The sequence below is a fragment of the Balearica regulorum genome, chromosome 7 (genome assembly GCF_011004875.1).
Source record: "Balearica regulorum gibbericeps isolate bBalReg1 chromosome 7, bBalReg1.pri, whole genome shotgun sequence".
Classification (NCBI taxonomy): Eukaryota; Metazoa; Chordata; class Aves; order Gruiformes; family Gruidae; genus Balearica; species Balearica regulorum.
This window is the reverse complement of record NC_046190.1, coordinates 35,316,564-35,340,187: the sequence shown is the minus strand read 5'-3', so window position 1 is coordinate 35,340,187 and position 23,624 is coordinate 35,316,564. Positions and strand designations below refer to the sequence as shown.

General features: G+C 36.8%; 1 protein-coding gene across 9 annotated transcripts in view; it reads left to right on the top strand.

Moving 5' to 3' along the window:
- The window catches only part of CTNNA3 (catenin alpha 3), a 512,461-nt gene that overhangs the window by 318,540 nt on the left and 170,297 nt on the right, over positions 1–23,624 (top strand). For all 9 annotated transcript variants that reach the window (XM_075758850.1, XM_075758852.1, XM_075758851.1 and 6 more), the window contains one exon: positions 9,312–9,404. In XM_075758850.1, coding sequence (XP_075614965.1) covers positions 9,312–9,404 — 93 coding nt within the window. The remainder of the gene's footprint in view (positions 1–9,311; positions 9,405–23,624) is intronic.

The following is a 23,624-nucleotide window of genomic DNA, read 5'->3' as shown; positions in this document are numbered from 1 at the left end:
CAGTCCAGTTTAGTAGTTTGGTCAGTATTTTTACTTAATTATTATGCATTATCTTTATCCTTAAAGCTGTTTGGTGATGGACTAGTAAAGTTGCCCTTCTCTGGATGTCATTTTTTCAAGGCCTGTTCAGTGGAAGCAGGACATGAATAGACTAAAGGTCTTTCTAATAACACTGGAAGCATTAAGGTTATTGTATTCTGTGTAACTCAGTGAAATGAATGCATTTTTTGTTTGTGGCAGATATAAATTTATGCATCTGTGTTCTGTGATTGTTTCCTGTCTTGAATGAGGCCATATGAAAGGCTGTACCTTGCTTTCTGGTAATCATTGAAGTAGCCTTTGCTGTAAGGGTTCCTCTGAGTTATGCACCTTTATTTTAATTCCAGGAAACAGCAGTTGTGAGCATTTCAACTGTTGGAAAGCCTGGTGGAAAAAAATGAGTCACCCATTTAATTGTAAAATGTAAACCAAAAAGTTTTTCTGAAAATAAGTTTAATAATTTTTTGTATGTGCAAACATGCTGTGATGGTTGCACACCATTTAGCGCTGAATTGGTGCTGTCCTGTCCCAGAGGTTGGAGGGAGACAGTTGGGTTGGAGGAAGATTCCAGAAATACTCAAAGAGAGACTTAACTGATGACAAGTTCTGAAATGGGAATTTTTCTGAAAAACCAGTATTTGAAAATAATTCTTTAAGCTCATCTAATGTGTTTGTGTGAGGTGGTTCTGCATCATGTACAGTGCCTTAGGCTCTGATCTGCTTTCTTCAGTAAATTTCACCCTCTTTTAAAGTCAGAGATGGACCTTGTACTTGCTCTGGGAAGGCTTTCAAAGTGTTAGGATTCAGATAGTGCCACAAGCTCAAGCTTGAAAAAGTTTGGATGATAATTTTTTTCTTTTTTTTTCTTCCCCCGCCCCCATTTTCTGGAGGGCAGTAGGACCTCCGGCTACACACTTCTGCATGGATGTCAGGAAAATTACTTCTATGATAAAGCATTTTTTTTCCCTTTTCAGGAGGAGTCTTCTCAGGATTGACAGTAAGAATGCCTAAAACTTAATATCTAATCCTTCCTGTCATGCAGTATGAAAAGATACACAGCTTTATACTATTTCCTATTTTTGTTCTGTATTCATTCTGTCTGTGTTTTAATTTGGATTTTCTATATGGATTTTTTTATAATTAGCATTATAGTGCTAACCAATTTGTACCATTAAAAAGTTAGCAAATACTGCGTCCATTGATAACTGTATTGTCCCAGTTTAGTAACCATATATGCTGGTATACATGGTTGAATGGGTTTTTGTGTTTATTTTGCAGTACTGAAATATGTAGGGAGGAAAGCATGTTACTGGAAAGTCAGTGGCACCTTTTGGTGCAAATCTTAACCAAATTCAGTGATAGTATTTGGGATTTGTACAAGGGAAGTGAAAGTAGCATCTTGTCCTAAGCATTGATATATTTCAGTATTCCTTTCATTGTTGCTAATATCATTAAACTTCTCTTTAGTAGTTTGCAGAGAAATACAAAGTTGCTGCACTGATTTCAGGGTTAAGGATCTAAGGTAGTCTTTTTACTCTTAGCCCTGTGAACAAAAGCTCAGTGCTTCATCATGAAATTTTGTTTGTTGTCTCGAGAAGAGATTACTTTTTCAAGAGAAATCGGACATGCTGAATTTTGTAGTAAGTTTTAGAGAATAAACAGTTTTACTTTTTTTGAATTTGTCGCGCTCAATTTGCGAGACAGTGCTGCGTCCTGCAGAAAATGCAGTAGGTGCTGTTAGTGGTAGATGTGTGACAATTAATATCAAAGTTTGAATGGCTGATGTGAGCTGCTTTATTTCTGGTAAACTGGTGAATTGAATTTGTGTTCTTGAGTAAGGGTATGGTTGTATCGCTTTGTCTTGTTTCTTTTCAACCATGGAAGACAGTATTCATCTGTGCTTCTAGGTAGTGTGCGTTAACGTTCTGCGCATCAAACTTTATTCAGCTGTAGCTAACCCTCAATGTGTTATTGTTTACTCGTAGTATTCTCATCCTAGATTTGACTCTTAAGTGCTCAAGCACAACACACACCTATAATTCTGTACCAGCAGTTAATGATAGTTGGGAATGAATTAGAATATAGTTTTAAGTGCTTTTTAGTGCAAAAATAATCCTATTCCAGAAACTTGTACTGTTGTATGTGTTCTATATTGCTGAAGCAGGTGGTTGGTATTAATGTTAGGTGTAAAATGAATTGCCATACTTTCTGTGGAGGCAAAAGTTCTTGAAGGGCTGATCCTGAGATAAATTAAAGATATCTTTTGTAGCACTGATCTTTCATTTTCTTTGATTATCTGTGGATTGGTTGGTGGGTGTCCTGGATGTTGACAATGTAACGATTTTTTGGTAAGTATTTGTGATACAGTATTTATTACATTTCTGAGTGGTTGTTCTCTAACTTTCCAGAGGTAAATTCTGTTTTTCATGTATTGTCAATTTAATTAATTTATGCTGAGTATGACTGACCTTTTATTTATAAAATTATAAGTCTGTAGCCTGTTAAACCAGTCCAGGTGTTACATCAGAACAGTGTGCTTAAATCATAGCTGTTTTTGTAAAAGGTAACTAATTTTTGTGGCTTTGTAGAGACTGCTTCTATTTTGAACTCTTTTTAAGAACTGGTACATGAACTGTGTTTTTGTTTCTCATTCAAAAAAAAAAAATTCTCAGGTGTCCTACTTAAAGAAATTGAAGACATTTCCATTGAAATGAAAGATAAATACTTTCTGGCATTGTAACTAAGGGATTACACTGCTGGAAAAAAGTCCATTCCTCTCCTGCTCCACTAAGATTTATGAAGTGCTAAGTGAGAGCTGTGATCTTTCATTTTGTTATCATACTGAGTCTTCGTAGCTCAAACTCATTTAAGTAATAGAGGGCATATGCATCTTGGAGGAAATAAGTTGTATCTCCTGGGATTGATTTCCATCTTGGTTAACCAGTCAGGCAAAGTAAAGGTTTTTATTCTGACAACAGGAAGAGTCTAAGATTTTGTGGCTCGGGGAAACAAAGGTCACCCGAGTACACTTGGGTATTTGTATGACAAAACCATACGTTATTTAGTCTAACAGAAAAATCTTTAAAACAAGGGTAATGGATATTGTTTTGTAGAACACTTGAATAATGAGTAATAAGAAAATAAATGAGAATATATTCATGCATATGTTTGGATCTTACCTTTGTTTTATAGAGGAAAAGGCCCTGAAACCATGAGTATTCTAACAACAGTTTATTATATATGTTGTATATTACTCTATTATTTAGGTGCAGGGATAGTTTCATGCAGGGAGGAAAGGAAAAAAGAAATGTTCATGCAGAAGGGAAAAGATATTTGGAAGTTTTACACTAAACCACCTAGGAAGATACAAAAAAATTAGTTGATGGAGGGGGGAAACAGGCAAAATATTGCCTCTCATAAGATGGTATTTTATTTAAAAACTGGAGAATGTGTGGGATATTTGGCATTTGAGATGATGTATTTGTTTTGAGAACTGATCCTTACTGGCTTTCACTGGTGATAGATGTTTATCAGATCCTGCTAGTGTCAGATAGGTCAACATCAGACAGGCTAGTTAAGCTCTCATATCTGTTCAGAAGCACTTCTGCGTGTATGGTGCCCAGTTCCCTTAAAGACTGTGCATTGAGTTTTGATCACTCCTCTTAGATATTTTATGGAATTGGCTAATTCTGTCCATGACTGATGGCCTCTTGCTCCATGGTTAACTGCCATCTTATTTGCCATGTTTATTACCAGGCTGAGATAAGGAAAATCAAACAGGTGGTTATTGGTTACATGATTATAGAATTGGATAGTCACTTTCTCCTTTTGAAAACCGTGCTTTTTTCTGATTTAATATAACATACAACATCTTTGTCTACTGCTAAAATAAATTTTTGTCTTTATACTGGCGTTTTTTTTCTCTCTGCGTGAAGGAAGAAGTAGGGACAAGGTGGTAAACCAGTTGGATTTTAGTCAGTTTTTTGCTTGTCCTATTCTTCTTTTTGGGTAATTGTCTTTATACTTCTGTGCTCATGTAGTACTGCTGGAAAGCCCTGTTGCTAACATTTCAGCAAACGGTGCTAAGGCAGAAGTTTCATAAAGTAGTTTACATTTAGATCTTTCACCTGCTGTTGTGTTTGGGCCCATGGAAGGACCTTTCTTCAGATATCAAAGGCCACTTTGTAGTTATTCCAGTAGATTTAAGTCTGGTGCTGGTGTGGATGGTAAATTTTTTGGGAAACTGTTAGACACAGGTCATGCCTACAGACAGTTTCTATTTAGCGGACTCTTCAGCTAACTTGGGTTGCCAGAGCACAAATGTAATCCAAATCTTTTCTTTGGTTGTAACCAGAGCTCGGCACACTGAGGTCTAGAGAGGGAATCCTTAACTTAGTTCTTCAGCTGTCTTTACTGTGACCCAAAGCAGTGAGAGAAAACTTAATGGGGCTCTGCCTCAAGCCTGACACCTTTATTGAAAAGGAAATTATTTCTGAAATGTTACTGTGCAGAATTCTCCCTCACAGGTGTGGTCTTTGCATCAGAGTATTGTGTTTGTTTAGTTTATTTTCCATTTTTATTTTGGTTGAGGCCCAGTTTATCAAAACAGTCTCCTAAATGAACTTGTGTGAGATAAGACTTGTTTGAGCATGTGGAACTTGAAATAAACCAGTTGCAGTGGGTTGTTCTACATTTATGTTGGTTAAAAAAAAAAAAAAGAACAATCTTGTCCATTGGTATTCAAATACCCTTTATTAATTAATACACAAATAGAACCTTTAGCATGCTTGACAAATAACATTACAGGAAACATTTAAAGTTACATAATACTGCAAGGAGTTTCTTCATGTTAACAATGTAGTTAGTTACAGTTGAACAGGGGCAGTGATAAGCCTCCAGTGTACAAGGTAGAGCTAATTTTGTTGAATCAGTAGTGATTATGGCATTAATGCAGTACTATGTAATTCATTTCTGCAGCAAATGGGAGAGATAGAGACATGCAAAATTAGGAGAAGTGCAAAAGGAACCAAAAAATGAGTGAAGAGGCTTGCAGATATGTAGTGCCCCACAGTAGTTAAATTCGCAGATTCAAGAATCTTTCTGGAAGAGTGAAAAGTGAAAAGCTAAAAGAGACAGGGAAAGCAACATAATATTTCGTAAATGTATTTTTGAGTATAGTTTCTAACTTTATTCCCACAAAAGTAAAAACTAAAAAAAAAATAAATTAAAGGAATAGTGTAACTTTTGACCTGAAGTATCCTAAAGCATTTTTATAAACAATGTAAAAATAACATACAAACTTTGGCAGCAGCTTATGTATTACTGACTGAGTCAGCTCAGTATTACTGTTTGACTTATCTGGAAAGAAATTAAGTTTTATGGTAGAAATGGGTTGGAAACCAAGCAACATTGTGATATTACTGTATTGCCCACTGGAGGTAAGTTTTTCAGTCCACAGGAATATGTTTTTTCACTCTAAACAAATATTCTAGTCTATGTAAGTTTTATTAAGCTCATAAAAATGCACATAGTAATCATAAATGCATATAAAAATGCAGCAATGGCTGTGAGACATACATACATCAATGTAGCCTTTTCCGTAAAAAATATAGAGTTGTCACTTATTGTTGACCTTTCTAGTTTTTCCATGGCTTTTTTTGTATGAACAGTCATTTTTCTCAAGGCTTCATGAATAAAGCTAGTGGGAGAAGCTAAGAATATGTAATAAACTTGTAGAAGATAGTTCTGTATATGGCAAAATTAGAAGCAAAGAATATGTAAGTACCTTTTTTCATTTATAGTTGGAGGAGAGCAGACTAGCAGTTAAAATCAGTATTTTCTGACTGAGAGGAATTGCTGTCTCTTCATTTTGCAATTTTATTTATTTCTGAAGTTGCAGTGTACTTGGGCTTGAAGTCCCTTTAAGGGAAGCTAGTATCTCTCTTTGAGAACACAAAAGAAGTATGATGTATCTGTGTAGCTTATATTGCTTAGGGGAGAGATTATAGCATAATAAAGGATTCTTGCTATTTGATAAACCTTCCAAGATGTGCATGATACTTTCAGGAAAGTAAGGTTATAGGTCTTCTGTGAGCTAGGGCTTGATTTTTCTTGATGAAAGAGCTTGTCATCTTTATTGGTGACATTACGGCTTCCAGAGAGACTTCAGTTTCTCATGTCCTGCCCTATGCTTGCAAGAATTACACACCACACCCCCCCCCATTTGACTCTTTCCACTTGATTTATTTGGATTATTGTGTTTTGGATTTGTGTTAAGGAGATCTCTTCAGGAGTTGGTGAGAAAAATACTAACAGCTAGTGTAATGATGGTTGAGACCATGCTAATGACTTACTGGAATCTGGATTGTCTTTTGGGTGGACCAGCTATTAGTCTAATCACCTACTGAGACTGGCAGAGAACCCTTAGGCGAAAACTGGTGCTACTTAAATGCCAGGGGAAGAAAATTCTATCCATTTTCTGATGGAAACAAAAGATTTGCTAATGTTGATCAAAATGAAAGGCAAAGGACTAAATTCAGTGTTGGTATAGCACTGTAGTATGAATTCTAAATACCCAATGGAAATGTAACACAATAAATGTATTTATACTAAAGTAGCCAAATATTACTTACTTTATTGATTTTTAAAAGACATCTAATTTAAATAAGACACATCTCTGGTTGTGCTTGTAAAGTGGCTTAACATAAATTCCTAATGCTTATATCCTTAGTTTGCTGCTTGGGCTTTGAGAATACTGTTATGAATTTGGCCATCACCAGGGAATACTTTGAGCTGAAGAATCAGGAGGAAAAGTATAAGATCAGAAGCAGTTTTTCCTCTCTCTATATAAAAAAATCCCCCGATGGCTATTGACTTCAAATAAAAAAGACTACTTGTGGATTGAGAGATCTTTCCCAACCTGAGCATGCTTTATCAGAGAAGAGTCACGCTTTTTTACTCTTCTAATCTTTGACGTGATCTGGTAACATATACATAATTTGTCCCCTGGTGCAGATCTGCTCCATAGAGCCATTGGCACAGATTGGTTTAGAGTTCATTCTCATAATTTGAGCAGAGGGTTGGACTACATGACCTCTGGAAATGTCTTCCAACCTAAATTATTATACTGTGATGACTGGATTTGTACCGAGATGTTTCAGCCAGTGCAACTGGGAAACAGGATAAAAAATTGTTGTAAGCTGTCTTTGTATCTGCCTTGCACACCAAGAGAAGGACAAAACATTGCTTACAGCAGAGAACTCAATCTTAAAACTGTTCTTACTGATAAACAGGAGCTACCTATCGCACATGTTTGCAGTAGATCCCAATAAATTGAAAGTAAAATTTTTCCGAGAACTGTGAAATGAAATTGGAAAACCTGAGGAACATTTTGGCAAAGAGAAAAAAACTTCTGAGAGAGTTTGTTTTGTCCTGGCGGAATGGCTTGTATTGCTTTTTTTTTTTTTTTTTTTTTTTTAACCTTTGAAATGTTATTGCTTTAGGTGTTGAGGAGCTGTTTAAGAAACAGATCAATAATACTTGCACTGAGCTTTGTAGAGTGCTTCTTTTTACATATGATGATATATTAATGCAGTGTGAATGAATGCAGTGTTACATTTGGGATACACAAGCAGCTCAGTGACTGGGGCAAAGAAATTAAAATATGCAAACCAATGTGAATTAGTTTTTGTAACCAATATTGAAAAAACCCTGACCTTTGATCCAAAGAAAAATAACGGGGGGTTTTTTGAGAGGAGAAAATAATGTCTTTGAGTTGTATTATGATGATACCAAAACATCGGTAGGTAACTTAGAATTGAAGAGTCAGGAGGGGAAGTGTAGGATCAAAACCATTTTTTTCTCAACTGTCATGTTAAAAAAACCATGGCAGTTGACTTCAAATAAAAGAGAATACAACTTGAGTGCATCTATGAAATTTGGATTTTCTTTAGTCTTAACCCTTATTTTTATGCAGACAAGATAACACATCACACAGGTGGGGAACCAGTGAGTTGTACTGGAATACCAGGGATAGGTTCATTAAGTGTTTGTAGGCATAGGTATACATGGAAGGCCATGCATTCTGTCCCTTACATTCTTCAGAAAGTGTCAGTCTCTTCTGAAGTTTGGATTGGAAAAGTAATTAATTTGGCTGTGCACTGACTAATTCCTTGTAATTATTTATATTAATTAAGAATAATAAAAGCCGTTGGTAATAAATCATCATTGAACTATTGTTCTTTGTTAGAAATAGTGTCCTAAAATGTTGATAAATGAAGATTTGCTTTTATCTTGCAACAGCTGGACTGGTAGAACTCAGTGCATGAGTTTTGAATAATTACAGATTAACTATGCGTATCTATGTTGATATCTGTTGGTATTTGCAGTGCTACAGAGGTCTATTTCTCAGGCAGTTTTTGATCTACATTAACGTTGGGGTGATATATATCTAATACAGCTATTTCAGTGAAGGCTATGAAGACTAACAAGTGTGTAGTAGTTTAGGTAAGGACCTTATGTGACTTCAGTAGGATGAAAAGATCTATTGGATCCCAGTATCCCAACCTCTCTTGTGCCTTTGTCAAGCATGTCTGTTGATGTTGAGTTGTAGTGAGTGCTCTTTTTCCTTCATCTCTGCAAACTTGTTGAACTGTGGAGTGTCATGGAGGAGCTTTTTTCCTATAAAGGAAGCTGTATCTCCATGGTGTATAGTGAAATAAAAGAGAAGATTGACTTGTTCTTTCCCAGATTTCAAGTTTCCTTATACATTTTCAGTGTAAGTTGCACTGATATGACTATTTCAGTAGAAAATAAATTAAAATAATCATCCTTGGATAGCTCAGGGCATGAATCATTCTGTATATCATTACAACAAATCAAGACAAATGCTATTTGATCTTCCAGGTTTTAAAAGTAAGTTAAGACAATAATTTAAAAAGCTGGACATGATTTGAAGGGCTCTGAAAAATTAACAGACGTGATCACAAGCAATCTAGCTGAAGCCTTAGGATCTTTGAAATTTCCTGATGTTATCTAAACACCGCTCTGCAGCTATTACGTGCTAAACCTAAACTGGGGAGAGGTCACGAGATTTCCTGTTACTGACCCCTTTCCACAGCTCCTTTTTCGCCCCGTGTTTCCTTGTTCAGGTATGTTCTTTGACAAATGAGTTTCCCCAAATAACGAAGGGTTTCTAGCAGCGATGTTTTTGGCAAGTTTGAGAGTCTGGGGATGAATATTTGCTTACAAAACTGTTTGTTTGTTTGTTTAAGGTTGCTCATCTTGCTTGCTCATTGTCAACAAATGAAGATGGAATGAAAATTGTCCAAATGGCAGCTAATCACATCGAGACTTTGTGCCCACAGGTATGACTTTTTCAATTAATTCCCATTACAGCACACTAAACACACACTGTATTTTTGTCACACAGCATAGATGTTTAGTCATGCTCCTTAAGTCTACATTCACATCCCATTCACACAGCTTAGTCTAGTAAATGGAGACCAAATGATAAATCAAGGGCAAATACTCAGTTTATTTTTTTTCTTAATGGTTAGCATAGGGATTGTTAATAGTCTGTATTGATTGGGAGTTTTAAAAAGCTGTAAAAATTGCAATTGAAGAAACAATTACTGCTCTGTTTCTGAAATTAAAACCTGATTGAATGAACAGTGTAACATGACAGGCAAATCGGGAGTGTTTTTACTCTTAGAAAACAATATATATTTTGACCTTTAACTTGAAGTATTATTACCACTTGATTTGTTCTTTGTGTGTGTGAATGTTAAAGTATGAGTTCTTCTGATTATCACTAATTCAAAAGCTGTTGCTTCTGTCCTAAGCTACAGATAAATTTTTAGTACCTAATATCTTAAAAAAAATGTATTCACTCTGTATTTGTCACGTTCAGAATTAGCCATACAAAAACTTCCACAGTTACATCTGTTTAGAGCAAAGATTTTACTGATTGGTGTGAATCTGATCTGAGTGTTTTAGCCTTGAGGCTGCATAATTTCAAGATCGTTTATTCTTTGAAGAACACTGTAGTTTGCACAGTGGCCTAAATATTTGGCGCTTTTGTGTGTTTGAATGCTAAATGTAGTTGAAATAGAAGTTGAAGAGCAAATATTAATAATATCTTCAATTACAAGCTTGAGAAGTCCATTTTATGCCTGTTGAATAAATGCAAGACTTGGGGAAAAAGAAACTTCTGTCAAGGAAATGTGATGTTCTGAAAATATGACAAATCAGTGTTTTCTCTTGAATCATTCAGTTTCGATGTCTATTTTTATAACTTTTAGTGTTCTCTGTTTCACCTCCCACTCTACTTGATTTAATGTGTTACGGGTTTTGTAAGAAGATTGCTGGGTTGTAAGAATTCATGAATATCTTCTTCCAGCTTCTTTGTTCCTCCAGGGGTACAAGTGTACCTTTATAATACATTATTATGCATCCAGATGTAGCTTTTTAATTGAAAACCTACACTATCAGTGTTGCATCTGATACCAGAAACTCCTAAAATCTAATTTTGACTAAAATATTGATTTTTCTCCACAGCCATTTAAGTTGCTAGGGTTTTAATTTCTTATAATAAAATGGAAGTTTCTTGTTTGTTGGTTTTTTTTTTTCCTTTTTTTAACCTCAAGGTAAAACAGCAGTGAATTAGTTGATGATCATAGATCTGTCTAAACAGATAATGGGGTATGCACATGATAAGATTATAGTACTATAAACGATGTGTTCATTGTGCAGGATTTGCCACTTTCTTAGATAATGGCCATTCCCAGCGACAGTAACTGGCATTTTAGCTAAGTAGGAAATAGCAGAATAAAGCTCCTGCATTTTTCAGTAAATCAGGTTATGCCATATAATTTTAAAATTCTTCACAGGGAAAATAATTATCTCTTAAGATCCCTGCAGTATGTATCAATTAGAGTTTGGGATGGAGAAATTTGCATTTAGAACTGTCCAATGTTCTTAAATATTTAGAGCAAAAAATGGGATTTTACGTGCTTTGAAAAATACATTTCTTGAAGGGAACCATGTGGTTTTGATCGAAATCTGAAGTGGATGAATTAGGAAAAAAACCCCAACAATCCCACCCCCCAAACCTCCCAAACACACCCACCAAAAAAGCAGCAAGGAGAACAACAGCTACAGAAAACACCTTGGAGTTCTGCAGATTTGACCAGCAAAGCTTTGCATGTAGTGCTCGGGTAAAGGCAGATACAGAATTGGCAAATCCTGGAGGAAAGCCTTTTAATAGTTAGAATTCATGGACATGCTTATGTTACCTTATTTATACTGTACTACAGTTGAAATGTAGAGAGCTGATTCTGAACTCTGACCATGTTTTTTTTTCTCAAGTGAGATTATTAGCAAATATTTTGACTGTTCAATAAATGAAATAAGCTGGGCATGTATGTTACAGCTGATATGAAACACATAATGCCTATTCCTGAAATTGCATCAATACTTCATGAGAAATGAATTTTAGGAATATTTAATGTTAAATCAATAATAATAGAATAAAGACTAAAAAGCTGCTAGTGTATGTTTTGATGAAGGAAGAATTATTTCTATTCATGGTACTAGCTTTTGATTGGGAGAATTTTCTTGAGTGTTGTCAGGTAGGTAAAATCTATAATGTCACTTGTTCTGTGTGGGAGTCCATGTTACATTCCTGATGTGCAGACAAAATCATGACCTCATCAAATGCATGAGAAAGAAAAGAACCCACAAAAGCAAACTTAATTCTGTTTTTTGAACAGCAAGGATATAAATCCGTAGATCTGTTTTACTAATACAGATCTTGGGTTTGTTCCCCTTATGCTTCAAATGGCACATTTGAAGAAGTCTCTGGTTCCTCGAATAGTTAATCCTTGGAATAGGCAAAGATACCTCATAGAGGGTAAATCTGTCAATGCAGAGATGGAAAAATACCCTCAATGTAGGAAACCAGAGATTAGCAGACAGGGATCTGACTTCTCTGTCTAAATTCCTGATAGGTTTTTATATTTGGATAATCAGCTTTCCAGTGGTTCAACAAGTATGCCCAGCACAACAGGCCAACAAGAGGAACAATGGACAAAAGACCCAGAAAAACTTGTGTGTATATAAGGAGGATCTAGCCTGTGATTTGGCCTGGCTTCTGTGTTAGTACTGAGTCCTCTGTCCTTACTTCTCTTAAGGTAGGCCTCTGGTTTTGCTGGGTTGGGGAACTCTGCTGAGGGATAAGCCTGAGGAATAAGGATGCCTTCTGCAACAGGCTTTGAAGGAGAGAGGAGGCTTCATCTGATCAATGAAGCCATTGATGAGATCTTGGATGGAATTGAAGGCCTTAGATAATGTGACTTAACCTGGGATAAGGATACGGTGTTGGGGGAGAGCAGAGAAGCAAGATTGAACAGTAGCCAAGGTAGGTGAAGGTGTGCTTGTTCTCTTTGAAACTCGTGTTTGTCAGAAACACACATAGTGGAGGTACTGTGATGCACATAATGAGAGATAATGATATTTTTCTCCCTGAGGGAATGGAAGCCAGGGAGTGCCAAGAGCATTAATGCAAACAGACCCTGAGCTGCTATTTTTGAGGGGAAGAATGATCTTGAGCCGAAAGCTGAAACATATGTTTCAAAGTGGAGATTAGAAGTGGCTAGTCTCAAGCAGTAGCTGGGAAGAGCTTCAGCATGTCAAAGGGTTCTGTCTAGAGACTTTTTAGTAGAGATCATAGAGATCTCTGGAGAGTTTTAAGGAGCAGAAGGTTTGGGCTTATTTTGGCAGAACCATACCCAAAAAAGTGAGTTTTAGGCTCACTTCCTTTGAAGATGAGATCATGCTGACTCAGATCTTGGTAGAGCTTACTGCTAGTTACTGAAATGGTGCAGGGTCATTAGTTCTGCAGTGAGCCATGTCCGTTCTGGTACATCATGCAGGGAAGCAAAATGCAGGAAAAATACATGCATGTTCATGGTTTAGCTTAATCTTTATTTGGTGATAAATAAACCTTGAAAAATCATATTTTTATCAGATCTTTTAAAAAAGACAAGGTATATGCTGGTATAACCAGAACCTCAGATCTTAGTATTTTTAGTGAGTTCTGTTTTTTTCTCTAAATATTGAGAGGTAGATAGACATCATCTAGTTATAAAGCTATTAGATGAGAAGGAAATCTATGTAACAGGAAATCCATTAGAGTTTGAGTTGCTCTTTATGCTTAAAAAATGAAAATAAAAATGGAGATGAGGGAAAATATCCTTAAAAATCCCCACCTGTCTGCATCTTGAGTTATTTTAAATGTATGTGAAGCTGTCACCTCATTTCTCTTCTTAACTTGCACCTAACCAGGAATATATCAGAACCTAAACCAGATACTACAGTGTATTTCAGAACTACTTCCTAAGCCGCTGGAGGAAGTTTGCAAAGACATACATGTTCTTCTTTATAGCTAGCTATTGTCAATGCAAAATGTATTATATGGAAGACATTGATTCAATGGATATGAAATGCATGCTGAGCCATTTAAATTTGCAGTCACTTCTGATGTGAAGTGTACATGCTCAGATAGTGATACTGGCTCTGTGAATGCTGTCTGCCTGAGTCTTATCTTTGTATTCAAACTATTGGCTGAAAAGTAGTGCCATATGTTGAAGAGTGGATGCCTTGCGGTAGGCCAGAAATGTTGTCACAAGTGAGACAGAGTTGCAAGCTCTAGTAGGTCTGGATACTAGGATTTATTTAAGAACCAGGGACATGAGTTTTTATGATGCTTCATGATACCACATGCTCATTTGTTTTCCCCACAGTGTTACGTTCACTAGGTGGTGGTACGTTCACTAGGTTTTGACTGTCTTTCCCAGTGGGGAGACTGTTGCTAGTCCAGGAAGGTTGGGATGAAAGTTACGATGGTTTTGTCCTGTACATCTGCTTGTGGTCACTTGTCTTGGGCCTTACTGTCCAAGGTCCCTGGGTGTCTCCCAGTATTTGTTTCCACATATTTTCCTGAACTCCAGGATGTCTCCTTCCTTCTAGGACTGTTTCTCCAGCCAGATTTTTCATCAGCCTCTTTTTGGGCCCCTAGACCCTTGATTTTTTCCAATGTAAGTGTGTGTGCAGAAGCATGAAGTTTCATCCACCTCCTAATTGGTGGCTCAGGTTTGTGTCTCTTTATTAATTGTATGGCAGTCTTGTATAGTTGAGATGTTAACAGAATTTAAAACCAGCACATAGCAGTTGCAGCTAGCTAGTAGCAGGCTTGAGCTCAAGAGTTCAGATGTTCCTCTTCCCCTGACCCGGTTATTTGCTGCCTCTAAGTGTTCACAGTGTAAGCTACATTTTGCCTACCACAGCCCTACACCATTCTGAAGAAACTATTTAGAAGTAGGGGAGGTGATTGAGTGGACCTTTAATGACAGAGCATCAGCTACACAGGCACTATAAGACCTCATGGCTCTCGGGCATGCAGGTGGATTGGTGTGGTTGACTCCTGTGATAGGATGCTAAGAGCACCTTCCATCTCGCTTTGAAAAAGGACAACTTCCAGTACGGACTAGGCTGTCCACTAGAACTACACGTCATGCTGTGTGTGTTACATGAGGAGGCTGAGGACCAAGACTTGTATCCTAATACGGTAGAATTTGTCTAGTGTAATATTTATTGTTGCTTAGATAGATAGAGTGCCCAGGACTAAGAGGAAGCTTCTAAGGGCCTGTTTCTTCTGAGAAGCATGCAACATTTGGTTCTGTATTCTCTCACATGCTGGTGTAACAGCAGTAGAGGCTAGTGTTTTGCCTGGATGACTAATTACTGAGGAAAAGTGTGAATGGGAAGATGTTATTTTTAAAACAAATTGCATGCTTCTAACATGTCTTGACTATCAGCTTCACTGCTAGTGTATGAAGAGCGTCTCAGTTTGGAAACAAATACTTGAGATTTGATATGATATTTCTTTTGTAGTTCTCTTGATGTGTATAATCCCTTGATGCTTCTAATCTTAAAATTGTTCTACAGTGGAATGCCCAATTGTAGGTGGGGTTTGATACCTGTGATAGCATTTCTGCCCCACACTGCTCGTTCAGAACTTTTTACTGAAATAAAACGTTTAGTGTCAGTAAGCTTCATGTCACAGGCTTTGCTCTTACCTGTTCATACTGCTTTATTGAGTTCGTAATATTCAGGAAATGGATATGTGTGTTTGGTTTCTCCCTTATCCTATTTCTCATTCAGTAGAAATGTCTTCTGTAGTTCATTTAGTGCCCAGACTTCCCTTCCCCTCCAACTCTTGTCTGTTTCGTATATCTGCACTTAGAGTTCTTATGCCTTAGCAAAATACTATGCAAGAGGTTAAGTTGGCATACTTGGAAAAAGAGGCCTAAGTTTGTTGGTCCTGTTCCTACAATACTTCTGTTTCAGCTGTGAGGAAAAAGCTGTAACAAACACCAAAAAGCTAATTAGTATCTAACTAAATTTGTAATTCTGTAGGTATATGAAAAGGAGTGAGAAATGCAGAATAGTTGAGGTTAAACTCTAGCGACTTGAAGTGATGACTCATGACAGCAGACTTAGTTTTGAGATCTTGCAAAAACCTGAGAATACCTCACACCGGATTTCTGACAGCTTTTAGAATGGGAGAATTGTATTATTATGACATATCCATATTGGAAGATCTAATTCGAAAAAAGAGTGTTTCTCTGTTAGATTCCATGCTTCTGAAACTAAAATGCCTCTTAAAGAAACACTTTACTGTTTCACTCCAACTTCAGTTTTCAAGGATGAATGAACTGACTTTATTGGGCCCCATAAATTCCATTAGAAGAGTCCAGTTTATATTCAGCCTCCTAAATTCACTGATCAAAATGTAAGAAACTGCTTAATACTTCTGTAGTTCTCAGTGCTATTTACAGGGGAGTTCAAATCATGTGATTTCACTCATGAACTCCTGCACAACGTCATGTGGGGTTTGGGGGAGAGACTTCTGTCTTTGTGATAGATTAGAAAGGACACAAAGTGTTCTTCAAGTGTGTTCCCACTCTTGAAGGATATCTCAGAAATTTCCAGCACTTTTGTTTACATTTCACAGCATAAAAATACATGTATAGACTCATCTTCCTTCAGTCTAAAAACTGTCAGGGACAAAAGATAAATGTTTGGTCATATTTATTTTTGTTTCTTTCCTGAAAACAGCCTAGTTGGTATTCAGGTCTAAATACAATTTTAAAGTTTGCAGTGTGTTAGGACCCGTTTTGGGTGTCTGGCTTTGCTGGGTTCATTTTGCTAAGATGTAATTTTTCTTTCAATATAGAATTCAATGCAGAAATTAGATAAAACACAGAATTACTACTTTTAAAATGGGGGCTCTCCCCTTTGCCACAGAGAGAACTCTTTGACTAAGAGTGTTTAAGGTATGCAAAAGTTTCTGGTAAGCGTCCTATCTCTGCAGAGTTTTCCATGTGAAATTTTAGTACTTTCACAATCCAAATCAAAATGTTTATTTCTAAGCAGGTTTATCTTTCATCTTTTAAGTAATTGTTTGAATTATGTTATTTAACGCCATTCAGTAAAATCATAATCTAGTTAGTAAATTCTTAATAAAATGGCTGACTCCCAAAATGGAGTTTAGACACGGCCAGCAGTCAAAAGTCCTGCTGATAACTGTCTCTGAAAACAGTGACTGCTGTTCTACAACCCTGCTAGTCATAGACTGGAACAGACATCGTGGGGTATGTATTGACCTGTGTTACCTGAGCACTGATCTCTAATATACTTAGTGTATGGTATCTTGGGTTCATTGTTGCAGTTGGTTTTTATTTTTATATTTGCTGTTCTTTTCCCTGCTACGGTACTTAAAAACCAAACCAATACAAAAAAACCCAAACCCACTAATGAAAAGAGCATAATACTTGGCACATTTGTTGAAGATACAGCTCTAATTCTCAGTGCCATCTTTTCTTGCTGCTTGGAACTTAGTATACTGTTAGTTATTTTTAATATTGCTTGGTATGTGGCTATTAAAATACCACTAAATATAGAAACTGAATTTTTGGCTGTGCGAGTTTGTAAATATATCAGTGTGGTAGTTCAAGTAACATGGAGAGGTATTGGGGTAAGCAAGATGCTGAGCTGATCAGTGGGAATATATTTATACATGTCATATTTCCAGGTCATTCAAATACTGATCTGACAGCTGTCTTTAACATTTTGTATTTGGCTTGTTCGACATAATTCATTTTTCAATGCCAACATGACTGCCTGGAACTGACTGCTGTACTTTGATGTTATGGATCTGCTTGTCTATTGACACATGTACCTGCAGTGAGGAGAATGGCAAAAAATGCCAAGACTCCTTGCAAGAAAACAGCCTGTGAGGCTTCCTTTCTTTGAATTTTAGTAATTTCAGTGCTGTTGCAGTGATGGTTTCTTTCTTATCTCTCTAGTAGGCAGTATTAAGCCTGTTGCATGTTTTTTTGGAGTGTGTGAAGTAGTCTGGTTTTATCAGTAAATTCAGAAATACTGTGGAACCAAGAGTTGAGGAACAAGTGTTTTCTGGAGACTGTGTGTGTATGTCTGTAGAAGAGATCCAGACAAAGCATCTCCAATCCAGTCCACAAGCCAATTGTATTCTGTCCTCTTCCACAGTATATTGATTACACCTACAGTTTGGTGCACAGTATCATGGAAGCCTTCAGCAGCCTAACAGTTACAACCTTGTGCCCCAGGTGTACAAATAGTTGACTGAGAAGCTCTAATTTCCAAGCAAGGCTTGCATGTTCTCTGCATTCTTTCTTAAAACTACCATCATAACTTTGTTATACTTCCTGTAAGTTATGCTCAAGCTTTAAATGTGAATATCCTATAAAATTTTTTTCTCAAAATTAAACATTTTATCAGTGTGTTTTTTCCTTTATAAAAATGAACAGGGGAATTTAGTCTTTCCTTTGAGCTATGTTTTGATTTACACTTAAATTGTTTAGCCCTTTCAGATTGATACAGATAGATGGATATTATTTGCTTCTGTGTTATTTTCTAGAAAGGTAGGTACTGTATTGAACAAAACTGAAAATTCTCTTTCACAGAAGTGCGACTTGATAGCTAATAAGTGGGCAGCATCTTTTGATGTGTTAGATTTTTCAGGTATTGGAGTTTAATTATATCCTTTATGATGCTGTGAATTTTTGAAGCTAGCGATTTACATTTCCTATATATTTACATTTTCATGAGAGAAAACCAATCATCCATTTTGTTATTTGCTCTGGTACATTAAATGGTGGGATACACCGAGGAAGTTTTTTATTAGCCTCATAAAAACTCTTCACCAATATCACTTTAATAACCACAATTGTTTTGTCATCTTGGTTGAACCATCTGTGTGGCATCATCTCCTTTTATCTGTCTTAATGCCATTTTCTTCACATACTGCAGTCTTGTGCAAGGGCAGAAGTAATGGGGGAGAACATGGTAAATCAGTGAGTTCTTTACCATCTGCTTTAAAAGAAATAAAACAGATGTTAGTTTCTCTAACATCTTCTTAAGTACTGTCTCCAGCCTTTCAATTGAGAGATTAATTAAAAGTACATATCATGCCTTAATAATAATATTTCTGAAACTAAAGGAAGGGTATTTTGAGGAAGTGATACATTTTTCATGTAGATTTTCACCATGTTAGCAAGGTCCATGCACAATGCTGCTGAAGTTAATGAAGAAATTGTCATCAACCTTGATAGCTGTGGTAGTCTGCTTGAACATTCCTACATTTAATTCCTTTCTTACACCTTTGTTCCACAACCAGTTTAATCTGGCATACATCATCAGTGCTGCTCGAGACTTGACTTCCCTCCCTACTCTCAAGCTGTTATTTCTGCCTCCTTCCCTTGTGACTAACAATAGCAATCATACAGGTATACAGCAAGGAAACTGGTGCAGTTGAGAATTAACCTGGGTGGACTTGGCAGTGCTAGAGTGATGGTTAGACTCGATGATCTTAAAGGTCTTTTCCAACCTGAACAATTCTGTGATTTTAAGAAAGAAGGTTAATGTTCATTCAAGTCAGTTGCTTGATGAAGTTTGCTGTATGGCTATGTGAACACTCTTTGCTGTCTCAAGGGAAGGAATGAGGAAAAAGAAGTCTGAAGGAGGAGCAGGCCACTGCTTTTGGTGGCAATGCAGACTAATGCCAGATTGAGCTGACAGTGGCGCAGCTTTGGTGTTAGAAGTTAGTGTTTGTTTTCAGCATTAGTAGGTAGCTGTTGTTAACAGCTACCAGGAGACATTGCATGGAAAAAGTTGTTAGTCTAGTCCTCAAGTATAATATATGATCCTGTTTGGATGGATGATCCTTCATACCATCAGGACGGCAGTCTTAATGTGACCGGCAATCTGCAGAAAAGGAGCACATACAAAACCAGCCATGTTCCAGTTTCCAGTCTGGGTATCTGACAAGGACTGAAAATGATACAAAGAAGAAAACCTTTTTCATATCCTCTAGCATCATTCACTGACATTACTAGTTGTAGGATGTTAGCTTTTTCTGTTTGTGGAAACTGAGGTTTGTTGTTTTAAAAAGATTATACAGCATGTGGTATTTTTAGATGGCTGGAGTACTATGGAATCCTAAAGCTGTGGGTTACCAAAATGTATTGGAAGGCCTCATGCTTTGTGTTCTTAGACAAATACACTTAGCTGAATATTTGCTTTGGCTTGAACTTTTCCAATAAAAAGAATTTGAAGGGGAAAGGAGGATTTCCCTGAAAGTCTCATGTTGGCTGCGACCACTTGGCTGTTTTATGATAGTACTTCAAGAGAGAATAATTAACTACAAAATGCCTTGAGTTTTTCAGTCTTAACTCTCATCTTCCAGCACCTGTTGTGTTAGAATAGAATCCTCAACAAATTCTCAGTTTGTGCTATTAAAAATACCAGCCCTGGGTGGCCTCAACTTCTGTAGCAACACACAAGCTCTTCTGTTTTATCTTCTGCTTTCCCCACCTGCAGTTAGTGGACATAAGACATGAGAATGATCAAGTTTCTTAAAGTTGCTGGAGGGCATTTGCTGTAGATTCATACTGCACAAAAGTGTTATGAATGTTTTATAAACAATTTATTTTCCCCTATGCCTTTAAAACTTGAAAGTATTCTTCCTGGAGAGGTATTTCTTTTTTATCTCTTCAACTTCATCCTTTTTTCTGAATTTAGAAGTTTTCCTGAGATGCCACATTTTGTTGGTGACAGTCCTGGAGCAGAATGCCAGAGAAGGAAAGAAAGGCAATAAAACATCATTATTAGATGATGTGATAAAAAACTACTGAGTCCAGGGAGGAGGGTGGTCATACAGTAGGAAAGCTTAGAGTAGTACAAGACAGCAAAATAATACCACTGTTAAGAGATGTAGTTTTGCATGTTTTTTTGGAGAGAGAGGAGGACAGCAATAAAGAACAAACAATATAAATACTTACAGCGTGCAGTAATAGGTGTAAATAGCATAGGTTGACAAGGAAACATGTTCCTCTTCTTGAAGCAGGAAGCTAAAATAACACTATTGATAGTTGGTTCACATTTATTCATAAAATTAGGGGTAAGGTTTCTCATTATACCACTTCTGTCGCCTTTCCGCTTTTTCTGGGAAAATGCAAAATGAATTTTAAATTAATAACTGCAGTCACACTAACTTTGTGTGCCACTCTAGCATTACCGAAATTCTTGAAGAACATAGATTCTGTTGATGCTTTATCTGTATCTCCAAGGCAGAATTATTACCTGTACATGCATAGTTTTCTGGGAAAGATGTTCTCATAAAGAATTTTTTTTCTGGACAGTGCACTGCATCCTTCTGACATTTGTTTTATTCATTCCTAAATCATGGAGTTATATAAATAATTAGTGACACTTCAAAAATCACCCCATTTCTCATTTCCTTAATTGTACATGTTTCTATTGGAGGCAATTTCTTTCTTGATCCTATTTTAAGTCAATATTCTGCTGGGGTTTTTGCACGTGGAAAATAAAGGATTAAAGACGCTAGAAAAATATCAACAACAGGGCAAAAAAAAAAATAGTCATTTGATGGTGGGTGATATATAATTTAGGTAGTGTTGGGTTCTTCTTTTACAGGATGATAATGTGAATGGACCTAATTTCATGATTATGAGTCTCTGCACTTGGGCTTCAGGAATGATTCTTAATAATGGAGGAATAAAGATTCTTTCCTAAGGGGAGGAAAGATTTTCTTTATTTGAATTTCTCATTACCTGCCCTGAACTATCCTCACTTCTGGAAGGTAACAAGGGTCTTCTGTTGTTTTTTGCACTTCTCTCAGCTCATGAGGTATACAGACTGTGCATGTGAAATACAGGACAGAAAATGAAAACTCAGAGGAAATGTGGAAACGCTTAGCTTACCTTAATGTTGTTCATACCTGCTAAGATACTGACAATATATTGTTTTCACTTTGCACAATTTTCTTAACTTTTTGGTTTAGGGTGGGGTTTTTGTTTGTTTGGCTGCAGAGGATTTTGCTCGACAGAATTCTAGAAAAAAGTTGAAACTCTCTTTGTGGGAGATATTTCACTGGGGATGAAAAAACAACTCCCCACACAGAAAGCCCTCAATGAAGCAGTGAGGATCTTTGGGACTACAGTTGTTTACAAATGGGACAAAGAAGCTGTTTTGTTTTATCAGCTTCACTTCGCAGCTACTTCAGTGTAACGCATCTGGTGGTGTGATGTAACATTTGTTTTGAGGGAAATTGTAAAATCTTCAAGGTGTTAGTGGTAGTTTTATGCTCTTACATATGGAAGTGTATGCTGTATGCTCCTGGGCAAACGGTTATTCTCTTTAAGGTATGGTATTCCACTTTATGTATAGGAATGTAACTGAAATCTTCGCTTCTCTGACAAAATCATGTGATGCTGATTCTTACAGGGTAATTTCATTCATATAAAATATATTACTGGAAAAAATTATCTTATTTTAGAGTCCTCCCTTGTTCCTGAATATATAGAACGTATCTGATTTGTCGTGATGTATTTGCATAGTGCTCACGATGCTGTCTTAATCTGTTAGCTCCCAGATATTACTGTGTCTTTCAACTGTTCTCAGTGTTTACTTTGTTGTTTTTCAAACCTCTTTTTTTTCCCCTCTTTACAGGATGAATTGATGAGAATTAAATTTCAGTTTTTCAAATGAGGCGATGCCATTATGTACATTGTGCAATTGAAGTACTTTCAAGACTATTCTTAGGGTTTGCTAGTCTACACAGACAACTTGATGTTAACTTGATGTGTACTTATAGAATGTTTTGGATTTGGTAAGACCTGTAGGAAAACCTTACTGTTGCTGGCTTTCACTTTTTTTTTCCATATATATTGTCCACCTCTCTTCCTGCGAGGGTATTAAATAGACATCAAATTACCTCTCTGAATTTTAACTGTCCCTTTCAGGCAACTTCCTCAAATATTGAACCGTTAATGCACATAACTTCTGATAACCAGTAATTCAAATTAGGTAGTATTTATCCTGGTCAAGGATTTTTACCCGTATTAACCTCTAACAGTAAAAGGATGTACTATAGAAAATGTTCTAACCACATGACTAAAGAAAGAACAACAGTACAAAACCATGTGACTTCATGTGTAAAACCAGTGGTAGCTGAAGCTTTAGTGACACCATTTCAATGAATTAATAGGCTATCAGAATTTAAGTATTTCTTACAAGTCTTGACTCTTCTTACTTAACTGCAAGCAGCCTCCCTCCATTGCCAGTCCTGCTATTGTTGAAGATAAGTGTCTCACCTGAAATGTTCTGGAAGCAATCCTACTAGAGAGAGAAAGAAAATAGTAGGTCTGGGCTTTTTTGCTTTTTCTTCTGTTCACAGTTGTGTTGTTTTAGGTCCCTTAAAAAATTAACTGGGTAAGAGGATCAGGAAAAGAAGGTTTGAGTGTTTGTAGGTTGCAGCAGAGAGAGAAAGCCTAGCCATGTCCTTGAAGCCTGCAGTGAGGGGCAAGTAGCATGCAGTGAGGCCTCAGGAGGACAGAAAAAACTTCCGGGGACCAGAAGGGGCAGGGTAGGGCTTGCTGCAGCTTAGATCTTTGACTGTGACAGCAACAGGTGAAAAGTTGAAGCTGTTGAGGCTCTTCTGTCTGCGTGAGTGACATGGAATATATTTGAGGATGTCTATCAGTCACACTTGTTCACCAGACTCTTTTCTACGTATTCCTTCCAGGGGCATTTTAGGGATTTTTGACCTCCATGTCCCCATCTCTGTGTAACTCTTCTAAAGCTTTCTGCTTGCCTGTCTATTCAGTAACTCATTTTTGTGTCAAGTTGAAAGCTCGCTGTTGTATTCAGCTCTTGATTTCTTTTGCTGAGGCCATACCATAGCTCATAGGTATTACAGGAGGTGTAGGGTAATGGCATTTAAACAAATGAGTATTGAAGACGGTTGTCTGTAATGGTGACAGTTTTGTTAGAAATCCCAAGAGGGAATGAGGAACTAATCGGGTGGATTTAATACATTTTTCGTAAGTTTGTTTTTTTTCTTGTTGCTGTTTTGATTGGGTTTTTTGCATAATATACTTCAAAATGTACATGAAGCAACA